The sequence below is a fragment of the Aplidium turbinatum genome, chromosome 10, assembly GCF_918807975.1.
Source record: "Aplidium turbinatum chromosome 10, kaAplTurb1.1, whole genome shotgun sequence".
NCBI classification, from domain to species: Eukaryota; Metazoa; Chordata; class Ascidiacea; order Aplousobranchia; family Polyclinidae; genus Aplidium; species Aplidium turbinatum.
In genome coordinates this window covers 20,372,214-20,386,813 of record NC_137481.1, presented here as the reverse complement: position 1 = coordinate 20,386,813, position 14,600 = coordinate 20,372,214, and the positions used below count along the sequence as shown (strand labels likewise).

Genomic DNA, 14,600 nt, shown 5'->3' with positions numbered 1-14,600 from the left:
CAACACCAGAAGCCTTTTTATGAAATTAAAGATTGAGACTAATTTCATAGAAGACCTGGATCTAGAAAGTTGGAATGTTTTCCGCAGTTTCAAGTCAGCACAGGCCAAGTTGAAATACCTTGCAGTGGTGAATGACCATGCAGAAAGTGGGGTTGCCATCCAGGAATTCAATGGGTACTTGACAAAGGGGGAAGAACAACTCCAATTCCTCCTATAAGTCATTTCTGAACATCAAAATAAGTTCCCCGATACCAGGAAGGGAGCCTTGATGTTGGCAATCAAACCAGCAACAAAGAGTAGACTGGCATCTATGCGACCCCTGATCATGAGCAGATATCTATTCCTATACCAGGCCTCGAAATTCGTTTTTGTTGACGGCGGACAAACGTGTCCGGTCTGAGCAGCTATCTCGGCGGACAAATTAAGTCTCATGGCGGACACACCAGTTTTAACGTCGATCGTCATACTTAATCCCTTTATCTTGATAAGTCTTCGCCATTTAAGAACCATAGCTACGGTTTAGGCTTTTCAAAATTTCAGCGAAGTCACTCTGAAAGGCTTTCATCAGACCAACGACGTGCGCTTGATGCCGTGTAGCTGCTAAATATGATGATGATGATAATATGATGATTGTTAAAAATTTTAATTCTATGGACTTTTTGTGTCTGATGCAAATAAATAATAAAAAAATAATCCACCGCATAACTGATTAACTTCCACCGAACGAGGTCGTGTGGCTTCTTGCGTCACAATGCTCTGGGCATGAGTCGGAAAACTTCTACACTAACGCGTAACGCTACTATTTTCTGATGTGCAAAGTTTCACTAGGCTTTTTTTTTAGGTTTATTTTTGCGTGTCATGTGAGCGAAAGTGACGAAAAGAATAAACAAAACATTAGAAAAAAGCACAATTATTTTTCCCCTCTCCGTGATGCGGTCGCCTCTCCAAAATAGTATCAGTATTCCACGAGACCATGGCAGGCTTGGAGTTATAATCAGCGCAGTCAAGGCCATTCAAACATATGCGCATGATGAGAGCTTCGATAATATTGATCTTTAAAGATGTGCGCCAATCTCCACGAGATCACTGCTTGTCGTTAAGATATGTGTTACCGAGATCTATTCCGTGTCTTTTCTCCAGACCGGCTAGTTGAGGGAAAAGCGTAAATGCGAGCTCTTCTTTAGCGATAAAATATGCTTTTCGTTGTCACTCATATTGTGGATGGCCTTGATGATCGGAAATTGACGGCTTGGGGTAAACGATGTGTTGTGATCTTTGACAGAGCTAATCCTTACATTCGTTGTTCCTTTATTATATGCGTCTATTACCAGTAAATTTCCTAGTAGTAGGTTCATCGCCCTCATTCTCACTTTCAGAAATTTCCCTGGGCCTTTTCTTTCTTACTGTAATACCAAAACTTAAGTTTTGCGGCATCTTGCTGTAGAAGCCTACTCTTATAATCTAATTTTGTAACCAACCTTGCCTTATCAATATTATTCGGAGATCAAAGCTAGACATTGTGACGTAAGGCTTGAACTAAGTTGCGCGTGATTAGTGTAGAAGTACCGTGATTAGTGTAGAAGTACCGGTACTCCCATCAATTCTTAGCGAAGAATTCACCTCTTTAACGCTGATTCAATGTCATCAATCGTTGAAGCAACGTAAAATTCGAAAGTTTTTCTGCTTGAATGGAAGCTAAGAGATACAGTATTAACTTTTTCTAGATGCGCGCTTGAAATGCGATAATTTCGCATTCCCAGCGCAAATTATATTCTTGCAACAGTTGTTCGTGCTGTGCAATGACAATTTGTATCGCCAGTTTCTGCGATATTTCTTGGCGGACAAATATGACCGATTTAGAGGGTACTTCCCGCGGACATCACATGCTGTGACGGCGGACATGTCCGCCGTGAATTTCGAGGCCTGCTATACGGGGGCCTGCCTGGGGCCCTGGTGTCATCTACAAATGATAAATATTGTCGAGAAAGATCAACCTTAAATGTACAATCCAAGATATATGTAAACCTATTGTGTTAATGGCAAATATTTAGGCTACTCAATGCTAATATTGGTGAAACTTCAAACTCAGAGGTTGACCTCTAAACCTTGTTCGATTTGTCTGAAACTTTATAGGATTTGTTTTTAGATAAAATGGCACAAATGTAGGGGGTGAGAGCTTCAACTTTCCAATTTTTTTTACCTATGTAGCTAAGGTACACCCTAAGACACACCAATCCAAAAATAAAATATATACATATTATATAGAACATTAGCCCTTGATGGCACCACTAATTATCACTGGATGCCTACTGTACGTTTGACCCCATAAAAAATGTCAACATCTTTCTTTAAGTTCCTTAGCTATAGAAAGTAATTAGAATGGTACACCAAGCATATTGCTTAGCCAGCCATGCATAAAAACAACTTTCCAATGCAGAGCTAACTGGTAAAAACTTATAACCATGTTTAACAGGTTGAGGTTTGATAAGCTTTGATACATTGCACCAGTAATAAATTCATGCATTAATTGGTAGCCTACAGTTTATTGAGCACCGCAAACAACAAATTGATTGAAACCAGGTTTTTCTTGAATTATTGAAACATTACTAAAAGAAATATTTCTGAAAAAAAACATTAACAGTTGGTGTGGTAATATCATTTTAACTGATTATTTAAAAAAGCTCTATCTGGATATTCCTCAAACTTAGCAACTGCAAATGAGCCATACAATTATTTACAAACAATTTTTCGTTTCATTGTAGCAGCGCAGAATTTCACTTTTTCCAATGACAAGTGATAATAATAGACACTTGTCTTCCCAGGCCTCGAAATTCACGGCGGACACGGCGGTCATGTCCGCCGTCACAGCATGTGATGTCCGCGGGAAGTACCATCTAGATCGGTCATATTTGTCCGCCGAGAAATAACATAGGAACTAGCGATACAAATCGTCATTGCATAGCACGAACGTCGAACAATTGTTGCGACTTGCGAGAATATAATTTCTCGCGCATTCTAGCGCGCATCTAGAAAATTAAAATACTGTACGATATCCTCAGCTTCCATTCAAGCAGGAAAACTTTCGATTTTTACGTTGCTTCAACGATTGATGACATCGAATCAGCGTAACAAAGGTTAATTCTTCGCTAAGAATCGATAGGAGTACGGTACGATTTTTCTACAGCAATCACGCGCAACTTAGTTCAAGTCTTACGTCACAATGTCTGGCTTTGATCTCCGAGTAATATTGATAAGCCAAGGTTGGTTACAAAATTAGATTATACGAGTAGGCTATTACAGCAAGATGCAGCAAAATTTGTTAAGTTTTGGTATTACGTACAGTAAGTAAAAAAAAGGTCCAGGGAAAATTCACTTTCGCTCACATGACACGCAAAAATAAACTTAAAGAAAAAAATCCTAGTGAAACTTTGCACAGCAGAAAATAGTAGCGTTAGTGTAGAAGTTTTCCGAGTCGTGTCCAGAGCATTGTGACGCAAGAAGCTACACAACCTCGTTCGGTAGAAGTTAATCAGATATGCGGCATATTAAGCAGCTACACGGCGCTTTGACTCTTCAAACGCACGTCGTTGGTCTTTTCAAATGGCGAAGAATTATCAAGATAAACTGATTAAGCATGACAATCGACGCTAAAACTCGTGTGTCCGCCGTGAGACTTAATTTGTCCGCCGAGATAGCGGCTCAGACCGGACACGTTTGTCCGCCGTCAACACAAACGAATTTCGAGGCCTGTCTTCCCCTGACAGAATCGCATAACATACCACTGTCATGTAGTCCTTGACACAATCAGCTGAGCCTAAGCAAGTGACAAGACTCTGGTTTGCTATTGCACAACAGAATAATGCTGTTTCATCAGAATTGTAGATTCTGCTTGGCAGTACTCTTCAGAAATATTTAACTACCTTATTTTTATCCATTCTTTTATGGCTGTAATGCTCTTTCACCATGTGTTTGTATCCATTTAATTGCACCATTTTCATCAATTTTAATGTGGCCTAACTCTGTTCCAATACAATTTCACTTTTCCATCAGCAACTGATTTGTCACTAAATTATTTTTACTCTAAACCTGGCTAAAAAAGAACAGCTCAACAACAGTAATTACCTTCTTTGTACAGTATGATAGTTTCTATTTGACACTTTTTTCATCATGAGTGCCTCATTGTGTCTTTGACTTTCTGAAGTGCTTCACACTCCATCAAAGATTCCTTCTTTTTAGCCACTTTTGCATTGTCTTTCGACTGCCACCCAGATGCTTAATTTCTTCTTGAGGTTCACCAGACTTTCTGTTTTAACTGCATTGAAAATTACATAATTCATATTTCTTAAAAATTTGGTCGATCTATGAGTGAGATGCTATGGCTGTAATTGGAATCATTGTAATAGCCAAAAACTACCTAATAGCTAACATTCTTTGTTTTGAAAAAAATAACAATTATTTGCAAACAAAGCAAAGATTTGAACACACAAAACAAGATATTTATTCTACAATAAACATAGGTTGGGTTATATCAAGAGATAGATGCATTGCAAATCAGTTTTTGTTTAAGTTTTACAAAAATTAGAGGCCCACTGAGCAAAGTGTTCAAGAATTAGAAATGATAAAATTTGTTAACTTTTATTTGCTATGCTTGATGTGTATCTATGCAGTTGGCCTAATATGAAAATGATTTCAACCACTACATACCTACAACATTACATTTTTAAAGCTCAATCTAGAAACTACATCTTCTTGTTGAGCTAACATTACAAGCATTGTGGAGTGAGCTTAAAGCTAAAACAATTACTGATTACCACAAGAGCAATTAAATTTATTGCAAAAATAAAAAATTAAAAACTAAGCATTTTGCTATTGCAAGTCAATTTAGGCTACAGCTTTTGTTGCATACATTTATTAACTCAAAGATTTTCAAATACCCTAGGGTTTATGTAGTGGTGTAGTGATACCCTATTGTAGTGATACCCTACGGTGTATGTTTTGTAGAACACAATGCTTCGTAGAAGATCATACAATTTTGCAAAAAATCATGACTTTGAATCTCTTATATGAAATACACAATTGTCATCATAGTGAAACTAGGTATGTATCGGATTGTTCAATAAAAATAAGCTTTAAAAATATCTGCATTTTGTTGATTAGGCTACAATGCTTGTTGTTTGTTGATCTGTGGAACCTTAGTCTTATTATGGACCATAAGATCTAGTCAGAAATCTACCTGTTCTACCATTCACATTCAAAACTTAAACTAAAACAACAACAATAGGCTACTTAATAACTATATAAGCTAAACAATGTTGAAAGGGCAAACTTTTGGGCTAGCATACAAAATTCTATTAAAATATCAAGATACTGAGTGTCAAACTATGCAATACTTTGTGCAGATGTTGCAACTGTGCTAATTTTTTTAACTTAATTTGGTCTCAAGCACATTTTAACTTTTACAGTTTGTCATTTAACCTTTTCTTGGCCTTTGCCATGCATTGTTTTAACTGTAATAGTCAAAAATAATGAACAACTGAACTTGAATGGAGTTTATTGAATTGCTACAAGATAGTTTAATGTATATATATATATATATTTTACAGTATTCTGAGTTTTGCTTATTGTTAATATTTTTTTAATGCAAAATGTTTTCTTAACAGTACGTAAGGGTTAACACACTTCAATGTTAAATGATTTATCCTTTAATTAAGAGATACAGATATGTGGGCTTGGCAGATGATTAGAAGCAAACTAATCATTAAAAACCATTTGCAGATGCACTTTAAGTCAGGGTGAGCAATAAACATCTAGCTATCTCTCAGTGATATTCTGTGCCAAAGCTGCAATCAAAAATTTTATAATTTTGTCATTTTTAACTTCTATGTAAGCCTCTCATTTTTATCTCTTCCGCTAATGTTCATATTGTTTATAATAGGGCCGGTGGAAGACCAGGATGACTCACTTTAATGATTTTCTTGATAAATGGACAGCTGGAGAGACACTACAAAATTCAAAATTTAACTGAACTGCAAAACGTTTTCTTTGCATTTACGTAAAATCATTCTCATCGAATCAGTGGCGTAGCTAGGGAATGTGCCGCCCGGGGGCGGATTCAGATTTTGCCGCCCCTTCAAGAAAAAGCATGTGAAAATAAAATGCGTTTTTTTATCAGCATGGCAATACGCAACGTGCTATTTTCAATTTGCGGTGCAAAGTCAGACAAACGTACCATTATCAGTAGCGTAGCCAGGAATTGTGAAAGGGAGAGGTTTTGACGGCCGGCGGGCGAAGCCCAACGGCGTACTCGCCGAAGACGACACGTATCGGCGGGGGGTCTGGGGGGCCTCCTCCAGAAATTGTTGAAAAATTATTTTGAATTTGGTGCATTCTGAGAGCATTTTCAACAAAAATGTGGGTATAAATATTCCTGTAAAATGGTGCTGTCCGGTGGCATAGCAAAAGAATAAGATCATGTTTTCTTCGGCATTTTTCGAAAATAAAGCTGAAGTCTTTATGTTTTCTTGTTGCTAATTCCTGACTGAGATATTTGAATGTTTGGTATTGAAAAAACTAGCTCTTTTAATGCAGTTTCATTTAAAATTAGGCAAACTTTTTTTTAGAGACAAAGGTTGATTGCTTTTTTTTGCGAGATTATTACAGTTTTATTATTTATTAATTTTCTCCTTAGTTGATCCAAAAAACGATCTTACTCCGGTAAGTCACTAACTTTTATATTTTAAAGTTAACCGGAAGTTTAAAAAATGTAACGTCATACACGTCATACATCTTAATGAGTGTCAGTGTCAGCGGTGTTTCCATCGACTGCACGAGTTAGCTGGATACCATGGATACTGAACAGTTGTAGAGCGGTCACACCCTGCTATATGAATTATGAAAGGTCATTCGAATTATAAAGCATAATATGACACACAAGTTCTTACTCATTTTAAAAGATAAAGCACCAGAATTGCTTTAACATGTCGAATTAGTAGAATCATGCTTACAGCTAACAGCTATGAAAAATTCATCAACACAAGCAATAAGAATGCAAAAAATCATTGATACTGATGAAACTAAAGGGAAAAAGGAAGTCGACGAACCTTTTTACACATCTTGTTAATGACATCCTCAACAGTTGGGACCAATTTTCTATACAGATTAACCAAAGCCAAACCATTTAATCGGTTTTCAGAGGTTGAATTTCTTAAATAAGTTTAAGTCTTCGAAGAGCAGAAAAAGATCTTTCATTGGTGCAAGTGGTAGGCTAACTGGAAGAGTAACCAGAATGCGGAGTAAAATATTAATGTTTGGAAACGTTGACTGCGGGCAAAATGGCAATGCACTTACAGCACTTTTTGGCAAACTGGTTCGGGAAGAATTGAAAAGACATCGATACCACATATACGCAGTTCAGATATAATAGCAAGGGCATTTATACACGGCAGATCTGCTTCGTAAAATTCAAAGAGTGATTCAGTTTTCTCCATTTAGTTTTTCTCAAAAGGGGGGGTCGAAACCCCTAACCCTCCCCACCCTTTGGCTACGCCACTGACCACTATAATTTAGTAATATACTGAATGCAAAAGCACAAACACTGCTGCAGAATTAAAATAATCAATTTGTAACCTTTTACAAGGCTACCCAAATTTGAAGAGCATGTTTCCGCCTCTGCTTAATAAAGGCTAGTAGGAATTTTGTAACGTATTAAAAACATAACGGCAGAAAAATTCATGAAAATTTGAAACGTTTTTAAATATTTAAGATGTTTTGACAGGGCCGGATTTAGCAGTAGGCAGAGTAGGCAGTTGCCTAGGGCGGCAAATTATTGGGGGTGGCAAAATATACGAATATATTACATTGATAAATGATAATACTGTACGTGAATATAATAATTCACAACAGATATATAGGAATTAATAAATATGTTATCACATCACACACATTTATAAACAGTGCGGCAAGTCATGTATGGCAAGTCATCGCCCCTAGAGTACTTCACGTTTGGTTGGTTTTCAACAATATGTGCTGCTTAGTGCTTGTTTTATTTTTCTGTCTCGCTTAGTATGGAGGACTAGGGTTTGTCTGTGCAATTTATATTAATCTTTGTTCGGTTTGTTTCACTGTTAGTAAATTGAAAGGAGCCTAGAAAAAATGTTTTTAGTCAATGTTAGGTTGATGGAAAAGTTGCAGGCTATTTTGTGTACTTGCCTTGATGCTTAAAGTATGTAAACCATGAATGATCTCACATTTTTGAGGATTAACTCATCTTTACTTGTTTCTACAGACTTTGAAGAAATTATTGATTTGTTTGCAAGAGAAAAAACCCGCCGCAAGTGATTTTAAACAATTAGTTCATTATACAATGACATTCATTGATGTATTCAAATAAACAGTGCAAATAACTTTTTTGTAAGGAATTGAAAATATAAATCGTAGCGCACCATCAAAAAAATTTTTTTGGGGGGCGGCACTTTTCGTATCTGCCTAGGGCACTGTCCTGTCTGAAAGTGCCGCCCCCCAGACGTGCCGCCCCCCAGACGTGCCGCCCGGGGCGTCCACCCCCCCTAGCTACGCCACTGCATCGAATGAATTGCTATATTTTGCTTACAATTTTGGGTGCTAGAACATCAGCAAAACCTTACTGCAGCAGTGTGAGACTACCTCCAGTTACCGCTTGTGCGTGAAGTCTACCGCTGCATTATCATGACTTGAATAGTATCAAATAAACATGATGTCACACATTTCCTACATTTATTTTGGCGCTACACACTTTGTACACACGTGGACAGGTCACAAACGCTGCACTTGAATACGTGATTCATAGCAGTAGCCTACACTTCAAGCTGTAGTTGCACCAAATTTTTCCATAACGTTATGACCCTCCAGTTGTCCACCTTACTTTTGAGTGAGCAATCCCCTACTTCTACCATTCCTAGTTTATAGCTGCACCGTGCTACTCTCGCAACCATTGGCGTAATTTTTTTTAAAAATTTGACGAAATTAGGGGTGCTCTAAGTTATCTTATGAAAATTGTCAATATAGGCTAATCAATTGAAAACCTGACCGATGGAAAATGTTAAAACAAATGACTCAATCTAATAGTAAATTCAACCATGTTTACTGTTTAGCCTACAGGCCTCGAAATCTGTACTTTTTTCCGGCGATCAAGCATGTCCTGTCGGACTGGCCCTTTCAGCGGACATTTAATATCTCAACCGGACATATTTTTTGCATACGTAGATTTTGCACAAAATTACACTACAGTATTGTGTAGTCGTGTTTGTAGAAGATTTTCTACAACAGAATAACTCTGCAATGGTTGATGGCTTAATTAACCGACCCTGAAGTATACTGGAGCAGATTGCTTGCAAATAAATCAGTGCGTTAATGACAGTCGTGTAATGACGCAATAAACACAATTGAAAACAACAATCCAAATTTCCTTATTACAAAAGCAACTACGATCACTTATTCCGTGGTTTTCGCGTTATAAAATCGTTGTGCCAAGCGATTACTGCTGGCGCGAAGTCGTAAATCTCCAGCTCAGGACCGTCCAGACAAATGCGCAATAATGTTAGCCCTCAATGGTGTTAGTGTTAAATTTCTATCAGTATCAGCGTGAATAAGGTCGCCACATTCGCCTGAGCACGTGCGGAACCCAGCTGAGACTTGCTTCTCTGTGACGTTTCTTTTTAACAAACGATCAATGTAACGCAATAATCCTAATTGTTAAAATTAGAATACATATCCTGCCGGAAATTTCAGACAACTTTATTTCAAGGCAACATTGCAAGCGTTGAAATGATGTAAAAATGGCTACTTTTGCCATCAGCTCGTTAACAACGCTACTCTAATGTGATCTTTAAAGCAATTGCCTGTACTATTAATTGTTTCAGCTCCGTATTTGTTCGCGTTAAACAAACAATTGTAACAATTCAAATTTAAAACATATTTTTGCTGCATTAGCTCTATTTTTGTCAAGAATTTTGCGGCAGTCATTTATGACCGACCAATGAGTCGGCTTCGGCAGACATTCGAGGTCATTCCGGAGGTCATGTCCGCCATGACCGCCGGAATTTCGAGGCCTGCAGCCTACGTCATGAAACGTCGAATCAACATAAAAGAAGATAACTTTGTCATATGTGTAATCGAATAGACTGCAGCGGTATGTCAAACGATCAGATAGAAATGAAAACAAGTATTACATGCGAGGCGAAAGTGATCTTACATTGAATATTGAAATATATTCGACTTTAATTTGTTCACGTCTGCCTTATAATGCGGCTTGCTATAAATTAATCACATCCAAATTTGTTTCTGCGGGTCGTTGTCTTGGAAACAAACTCCGTGACAAGTTCTTCCATGTTTAATTTCTCCGCCAATTCGTGATGACTACCTATAACGGCCAAATTGTTCAGTCGTTGTTGCGTTTGAGTGCTGCGAAGGTAGGTCTTCAAGCGTCGTAATAACGAAAAGGAACGTTCGGCTTCACAGGAAGAAGTCGGCATAACAATGTAAGTTACCAAAGCTGCATATATATTTGGCATTATATCGACCATTGACGGCTGTGCAATGAATTTCTGACGTAGCGTATTCACTGTCACAGCATCACCGTCACGTTTGCAACAAGCGAACCACTGTTTGCGTTCACGCAGCAAATCCTTGCGTTCCCAGTCACCATCATAAAATTTGGTTACTTTCGTAACATCGGCTTCTTTCATTGTGGGATTCTCTAGCAGCTCTCGTAGCAAATCTGCCATTCGGTATGATAAAGAAGGGAAACGGCTAACGATTGCATCTGACGCCGTTTGCAGAATGTTTTTGTAGACGTTTGAGTAGAAAACAGCAATTTCGTCTTCTGAAACGGTGAAGTTCTTGCGAGACTGCCGGGGAATTTTGGGGAGATCTAACCTCAAGTCACAAGCATATGATTTGCATTCTTCGTAAAATGATGTAGCATTATCTGCAGAAGAGCTATCGGCAGTCAGAGTCTCTACAAGCGATTCCATCCAACCGCTAACATCACCAGCTACTACGTTCCTACCTTGACAAGATTTGTGAACTGGGTGAATAGTTTGGAAGAGATGTTGTAGCGAGCGAAGTCCAAAGTAGTTGCCAAATCTTTCCAAGCTTTGCAAGTGGCCAACAGCTCGACCGCGAATGCTCCCAGACTGTGACATGTCATTCCCAATTTCTTCTAAAAACTCCAGAATAGAGGGATATTGGCTCAAAAAGCAGTTCAAGGCGTCCAATCTTAACACCCATCTTGTATCGCTGAGTGGTTTGATTTGACTCATCTTGCTTATATTAGGATCGGAGTTTGTCGCCAATATTCCCTTGAAAATACTCCAACGTTTTGGTGAATCTCGTATAAAATTTATAACTGCGTTCAGGAGTGTCATCGCTTGACTGGCAATGATGTTGTTATGACAGGCATCCTGTACAGCTAAATTTAATTGATGGCCACTACAGTGAAAATACAAGGCCTTATGATTTTTATCGGCAATGCGTTTTTGAAGACCGGTTACCTTCCCTGCCATATTGCTCCCTCCGTCGTACCCTTGTCCTCTCAATTGATTGAAGTTGAGGTTATACCGCAAAAGAACATCATTGATGATTCTATAGAGGGATTCCGCATCTGTTTTCGGTGTTTCGTAAAAACCCACGAAAACTTCATCACTTTCTAAAGAGCTTGTGCAGTAACGGAAACATATACTTAATTGTTCTTTGTTGGAAATGTCCGATGTTTCATCGGCTATAATGGAAAATACGTACTTATCAATATTGTAAAACTTATTGACTCCCAGAGATTGACTTCGGATGTTAAAGATCACTTGACGGATAATTTTGTCCCCGATAATTTTGATTATTTCGTTTTGAATTTTTGGTGAAAGGTATTTATCACAAGCATCTGATGATAGGTAAGACATTACTTCATTGTTATAAATCCCAAGGAGTTTCAGGAGATTCCAGATGTTGGATGAAATCTTTTCATCGCCATGTCCCCGTAATGGTGTACATGATTTTCCACAGAAAAGAATAGCATTAAAAATAGCTGATAATGCAACCCTGTTTTTGCGTTGCTCTTCTTGGGTGCGACTGCAAATTCGTGCACGGTTGTGTGAATCACTGAGGCTGATCTGTACAAAACAATAATATTTAATAGTAGCCTACAGTTAATTTTCAAGTTTATTTTTTATATGTTGCGCTGATATTCATCTTGACGAGGCCTCTCCGCATATTGATTACAAAACTTCATCACTTGAGCGTCTTTTAACTGTATTAATATGCCTGGTGGGCCACCAGGCTACTACCACAATACCGTACGACATTACTACTACTATACCACTCTACTACTACCACCACCAGTGGTGGCAATTATCACTTATGCTAACTTACGTTTAGAACATTTGTAGATTGTTGATGTAAATCTGAATTTTTGTGCTTCTCTAAAGAGGAGGTTCCTTTGCGAAAAGTTTTCCATGCTGAACGTCTCAATATCCATGGCGTTGATGTGCCGACATTGACACGTTTATTCGCAGTGGCCCAGTAACAGAAGGAACAGTAGCAGCTTCCATCATCGTTTAGTCTTAACCAGTTATATTGAGAAAACCATTCTTTTTGCGCGGATCGATCTCCGTTGTCGTTTCTTGGCATAACTTCCGGAAATTTTGTGAGAGGAGAAATATCGGGCAAACTATGCGTATCTACTTCCGTTTGATTTTCGCAGCTGTCAGCTGATGAACCTGGGTTACTACTTGTACTTGCTGCTTCATTAGCGCTTGGGCGAGGCCGCTTGGGCGCAAAAAAACCTGCAATGCTTGTCTGATTTGTTTTTTTCATCTTAATAACACTTGGTATCTGAAATACAATCTCTGATTCTTGATGCAACTGATTTGGATTACAACTAGCTTGAAATGAGATTTTATTCGACTCTGACTCCTTTATCGTTGAACTTTCTTTCATTAACTATCTGTTGCGTCACAAATGAACCCCTGCCGCTTCGCCGTTACATATTGCATCGACGGGAAACCAATCGATTTCCAACCAGAGCCAGACAAATTGTTTTCTCTCGAACGGCACTTCTTGACGCAGTGCGCGTGTTTGTGCTTAATTGTTACAATCATGTCTGCCTTTGATATGTGTGGCGCTGCGTGCCACCCACAAATGTAAAACACTGAAAATATTGGGCAATGGTAAAACGACTTTCAAGAAAGAAAAAAAAACGTTATTTAGCAATGCAAATTTCCATTTGAATCGGTGTATTTTGTATGCAAACCAGGGCCCAGGGGTGCTCTCGCATTTATATTGTTACCTCAGATTTTCATTTTGGGGTGCTCAAGCACCCTTCGCACCCCCGAAATTACGCCTATGCTCGCAACAGACAAACTAAAAGTTTTCACTCGCTTTCTCCTTCTCTCTGCCTTCGCTCTCGGAGTTTTGATCAATAGCAGCATGTTGCCAAAAACCAAAGGATAAAACTCTCACTATTATTTTGAAATTCCCCAATACACTTTTACTTCTCTTAGCTTTTCACCTAGTGAAACTGCAATATGCAAACAAACAGTTAAATTAGAACTTTTGTCTTTACAGGTTTTAAAATTTTCCTAAATTGAGACAAAACTGCATTCTCAATCTAGCAACACTTTTTTTATGTTCAGTGAAGCGAATAAAACAATTGAAGTTTTTCTATGTTTCCACCTCTCGATGTTTCATTCACGTTTGATAAGGCTGAAATGTGCAACAACAGATTAATCTTGAATGTGGAACAGTGCTTTTAACTCGGAATTCGAAAAGCTCAAGGACTTGCTCCTGTCCGAAAAAAAAAGCGTCCACAATTGCTGTTTCCTTCTGCACCGACGTTTGACGGGTTGGTATTAACACACCAAAAAATTCATCCTCCGAGTCGTGACTGGTGTTGGTGTCAAGTCAAGTCAATTTATTTTGTTTTAACAGCGTTATATATTAACAAACAATCAGAGTAAAATGTAATTGTCAAAACAATGCATTGTACAACTGTTGGTTAGATCATGGCGCAATCAGGATGGTAGCGAAAGACCATAAGCAGTCATCTAGTCAGCCACCACCCCATCACAGTAAATCTAACTACACCTTCATACACACTCTTCTCAGTGTCAACCTGTCTTGATGTCTCCCGCAACAGTCGATTTACATCTGTCTTGACTTTTCTCGCAGTGCGTCAGCATCATCCCTGGAAACGTAGTGCAGAAATTGTAGCCACGACGTCTTGAAGGAGGGATGACGACATGATGCCATAACGCATTTCGTGTCGTTGAATCGTTTCTTCACCCCTTCAAGGACTTCCACTCTCAATTCCTCACAGGTCACAAGATCACTGATCTCGGTCAACTTCTTTGCGCAAATTGTTATGGTTGAAAGCAAGACTCCGTAATACGCCTTGGAGAAAGTCTAAACTAAAAGCCTGGCAGATAGGCTTCATCACACGGAGATTTTCGCCGAAGAAGTCAGCTAGAAATAATTTGAGCTGTTTAGAAATAACTGAGTAAGATAAACTATGTTGTAACTTCTAAGCAAAACAAATCACACAAAGTTGCCCTTTCATGATTTCTTATAACAAA

The 14,600-nt window shown here is 38.4% G+C and overlaps 1 protein-coding gene across 1 annotated transcript; it reads right to left on the bottom strand.

The window, feature by feature from the left end:
- Positions 1 to 10,295: 10,295 nt before the first annotated feature.
- LOC145779053 (zinc finger MYM-type protein 1-like) lies at positions 10,296 to 12,843 on the bottom strand. Its single transcript, XM_082590631.1, has 3 exons — positions 12,400 to 12,843; positions 10,679 to 12,140; positions 10,296 to 10,528 (listed from the first exon to the last, which is right to left on the bottom strand). Exons 1-3 carry the CDS (start codon positions 12,841 to 12,843, stop codon positions 10,296 to 10,298), a joined length of 2,139 nt encoding a protein of 712 aa, XP_082446757.1.
- Between the last annotated feature and the right edge of the window lie 1,757 nt (positions 12,844 to 14,600).

Coding starts and splice junctions, on each gene's coding strand:
- LOC145779053 (XM_082590631.1), bottom strand. CDS start 12,843: ATGAAAAAAACAAATCAGACAAGCATTGCAGGTTTTTTTGCGCCCAAG. Junction 12,141..12,399: donor AATCTACAAATGTTCTAAAC/GTAAGTTAGCAT, acceptor TGTTTTGTACAG/ATCAGCCTCAGTGATTCACA. Junction 10,529..10,678: donor AGTAACCAAATTTTATGATG/GTGACTGGGAAC, acceptor ATATATATGCAG/CTTTGGTAACTTACATTGTT.